This window comes from Poecilia reticulata, linkage group LG3 (genome assembly GCF_000633615.1).
Source record: "Poecilia reticulata strain Guanapo linkage group LG3, Guppy_female_1.0+MT, whole genome shotgun sequence".
Lineage (NCBI taxonomy): Eukaryota > Metazoa > Chordata > Actinopteri > Cyprinodontiformes > Poeciliidae > Poecilia > Poecilia reticulata.
In genome coordinates, this window is record NC_024333.1 from 32344376 (window position 1) to 32348559 (window position 4184).

Below are 4184 nucleotides of genomic sequence, written 5' to 3' on the forward strand. Positions count from 1 at the left end.
TTAGATATTATATGAATATTTTTATCTTATCCTCTATTGTTYGTGTTTTATTTTGTTCTTTGTTTAAAATAAAGTTACCGGGAAAAAAGAGAGAGAACACGAGGACAGGAAACAGAACAGTCTTCACTGCCTTCAAAATAAAAGCATGAATAAAAATGTCTAACTAACTGAATGTTTCTTAACAGTCTATAACCAAAACWTTAACACAGGTGTTGAAGTTTATTCAACTGAAATTTAAAAAATCAGAAGTAAATTAAYGTCTCGGAATTCATCTGGAAAATTAATTTAAGGGAAACTAAAACCGTTAGCAGAAATGCTACGATAAGAATTAGCTCCATGTGCGGAGCATCTTTCTAATGCAGCACTGTACCAGTACTGGACATCAGAACCTGGTTCCCCTGAAGGCTGCGGTTATCTCTGCTGCTACCACACTTTTTTCCTTCCACTCAACTTTCTATAATTATGACTGGATGCAGAACTTTGTTAATCAGCTTAATTAGCAACGACCTTCTGGAAATAAAACTTTCATTTCATTCACATTATCTGACAAACTGAATTTTGTCATCATCTGTAAGCCAGAATCGTCAAATTCACAGAATTGAATTAAAAACATGTCGGTTTTGGTCGTTTATGAGCTTCAATTCTGAACTTTGAACTTTGTGATGATGTGATTATTAACCGACACGCATCTCGACATTTATTCCTTTGCTCCCATATTCAGGTTTTGCTAATAAGGTGAAAATATGACATTTCTGCTCATATATTTCACCTTTTTCATGAAAATCATTGATGCAGTTCTGCAGATCTGATCCTGAAATGACCTGAAATGATAACAGCAGCGCTCTGTTGTTGTTTTGACGCAGCTCAGTGTTTCTGACGCCGTAAAAAAAAATATCTACAGCTGCGCAGATTGTCACACCTGACAAAGCTCATCTGATCGTTTCTCCGCTGAAAATCCAGCATTAGCATCTCGTGACACCAGCATGTCAGGAGTTTCAGCAGGAAACCCAGAATTTCACTGTTTCAAGGTAAAAGTTTAAGATTTACGGTTTTGAAATTAGTTTATGAGTGTAAAACCGCTGGATCATCATCATCATCATCATCATCATCATCATCATCATCATCATCATCATCAGGTCAGAATCGATACATTGGCATCTAAACATCTTTTCATCTCTTCAGTCTCAACATTTACACTCACACGTGAAAATGGATGCAAACAGATAAGCAGTTGTTGTACATCTATGCATCTTGGAAAAGCAGAAGTGGAGCCTCCAGCACAACCAACGAGATTGCATCAAGTGTTTTTTTTTTTTTTTTGGACGGCAAGTCAAAAACAAAACACCGTCTTTTCCAGCAGGCATTGTACAGAGCACGCAGCGGTGAAACCAGCCGACCAAACATGGTGGAGCTCAGCGTGGGTTGCTAGGCAACGGAGCGGGCTCGCCACATTTTTACACGTGAATCATGTCATCACGTCATCCAAGTCCACTCAGAAAGCTGATCTGACGTCAGACCCGGTGCACCGAGGTCGTCATGTTGCTGCATGTTTTCGGTATGCGACCTTTGACCCTTAGGAAGCCCATGACGATGAAACGATTAATCGGATTGATCACAATTAATCAAGTGATTTGTGATTAATCCGATTACAGAAAAACGGTGAACTAGTTTAGCAACCGATTCATCAATAACTGACTCAGAAATGGCAGAAGGAACAACTAAGAGTTCAGGAAAAACTACAAAATATACAAAAACATTTTTCATTTAAGATGAAAAAATACTTTTCTGTCCATAAATAAGTTTTAGCAGTTTTAGCTTCACCCGATTCATATTCTGCAAAAAACTGAATCCGCTATTAAGTAACTTTTTATATCCAATTATTAACTTTCTCACTAAATGAGAGCTTTGATTACATTCCAGTTTATTTTCTGATTTTAAAATGGATTTAATTATTTGTTTAGCTGCATTTTGGTGCGTTTCTAATATCGTATAAAAGAAAAGTCTTAAATGTTTAAATAAAAGCAGAGTGGAATAACTAAAACAATCATTAGTTGCAGCCCTGCAGAGATATTTTGTTTCATAATCCTCTGATTGTGATTATACATCAGACTGACTGACACGCAGCCTCAAGATGGCGGTGAAAATTAGACGCTTTTGGGGTAAAAATACATTCAGATCATTAAAAAAAAAACAGAAAATTAACAAAAAGGAGGTGAATTTGTTTCAACAGAAGGACGAAACATTAATTTATTCTTTTGAATAGAACCCGTCTGACCACATGAAGTAGGCGAACAGATCTCAAAAGGAAGCGCGTCATCTGAAGAAATTCAAGAGGAGGTGAGAAACGAAGCATTCTGGAAAGGTTTGGAAGCCATTTTAAGACTTTGGGACTCCAGAGAACTACATTTATACACAAACGAAGCAAACGGTGAAACTTTTCAGGAAGATCCAACATTAATCCGAGTTTCAGCAACGCATCCAGGAGGTCAGAAAACAACCCAAACGCACAAATTGGAAATTACAAAAATAAATGTKTTTGATGGAAACGATCCGGAAATACAGCAGAATATTGGAGCCATACTGAAAAAATAACATTTCAAGATTAAAGTCAAAATAATGCGAAAATAAAGTCGTATATCAACAATAAAGAGAAAATAATACGATATTAACTCGTGGAATTTGATTAATAACGTTATAATTTTTTGACTTTTTTTTCTCATAATATTACGACCTTATTAAAAGTTTTTATCTAAAATTTTTCTGAGATTGATCTTAAAATTTCTGGTTTTCTTCTAGCAAATATTAAATTTTTCAAACTCAGAAATTTCTGAGATTTTTCTAGAATTTTTTCAGAGATTTTTGGCTGAATTTTACTCCTTTTTATTAATATTTCTGGCCTGACTCACCGTGGTGGTTCTCCGATTCTGTGTCTTTCCGGGTAAACGTCGGGGAGCTGATCGGACCGAACTCTGCGTCTGGCCCACTGACGTCCCTCTGGACGTTTTATTTACCCGCCTTATTTGCTTTTCTCCGGCCTTCGCCGTCGGTTTTTGGCTGAAAGTCTCGGGGAGAGAAAGGCGATCCGTTCGTCTCCGGTTCCTCCCAGCTCACACACTCACTGGGAGGTTTTTCTTTCCACTTCAGCAGCTGTTACGTAACCGGCTCTGCTCTGAGAAACTCAATGAAGCTCCGTGTGAGCGGCGGCATACCAACGCCGAGCGGCAGCAGCGACTGCAGGGGTCGTGACCTCACAGGAAGCCATGTGGGTCTGGCAGAGATGATGGGGTTCAGAAACAGACCAGAGGGAGTTAAATASGGACTCCGTCTCTTTAAGAGGCTGATTATGACATCAGAGCAGGTTCAGATCTGTTTAACACTCCATCATCCATCCATCCATCCATCCATCCATCCCTGTCCTTGCAGGTTGACCCCAGCCAGGTCACCAGTCCAAAGGTCAACACAGAGACACTCGCTATGCTCTCACTCTCACCTGTAACCACAGTTCAGATCTAATTTCTCGTGTTTTTAAACCCCTGAACTCCACATTGTCTCCATTATAATTAGTCAATCAGCTGGATTAATGTTGGATTAACCCATAAATCAGATAATCCCTCCATCCATCCCTCAAAGATTAGATCCAGGATTATTCACAGAACCAAACGAAGCAACAGCCTGAGAAGAATCTCAGTTTCTGACAATCAGAGCTGAAACCACATGTTGTTCTGTCAGAAACTGAACATCATCATCCACTGCACAGCGAGTTAAAGCGTCGGTACCGTCACTGCGGTGGTTGAATTGAGGTCCAATAACTTGGAGAACTTAACGGTCCAGTTTCCACCTTCGTGGCCTTTCAGCGGATTGGACAAGTTCTCGGAGCTCAGCAGGAGTCTGCGTGGCCCGTGGGGTCGTTAATGTGGACACCATCATTTTCTAAGCTTCACTTCACCGGGTTTGGAGCGGCAGCTGCTGCCTGGCTCATGGGCGGATCATTCGGTCCTACCTTTGCTTTGACTGGACCCGGAGGAGTCGGAGCGGCAGTGCGTCCTGCCCGCTGCGGGGAGCGGGGTCTCCGCGGCGGCTTCCCCGGGCTGCGAGCGACTCCTTACCGCGTCAGTCACCGAATCCTGTCGGGACGACTCCATTCAGGAACCGAAAGAAGAAAAAAATCCCCCACAGCAACAACA

At 40.8% G+C, this 4184-nt stretch overlaps 1 protein-coding gene across 2 annotated transcripts in view; it reads right to left on the bottom strand.

Moving 5' to 3' along the window:
• Positions 1 to 4178, bottom strand: part of LOC103462988 (nuclear receptor ROR-alpha-like) — a 49885-nt gene extending 45707 nt beyond the window's left edge. For both annotated transcript variants that reach the window (XM_008406074.1, XM_017304193.1), the window contains exon 1: positions 4001 to 4178. In XM_008406074.1, coding sequence (XP_008404296.1) covers positions 4001 to 4142 — 142 coding nt within the window. In that variant the 5' untranslated portion in view covers positions 4143 to 4178. The remainder of the gene's footprint in view (positions 1 to 4000) is intronic.
• Between the last annotated feature and the right edge of the window lie 6 nt (positions 4179 to 4184).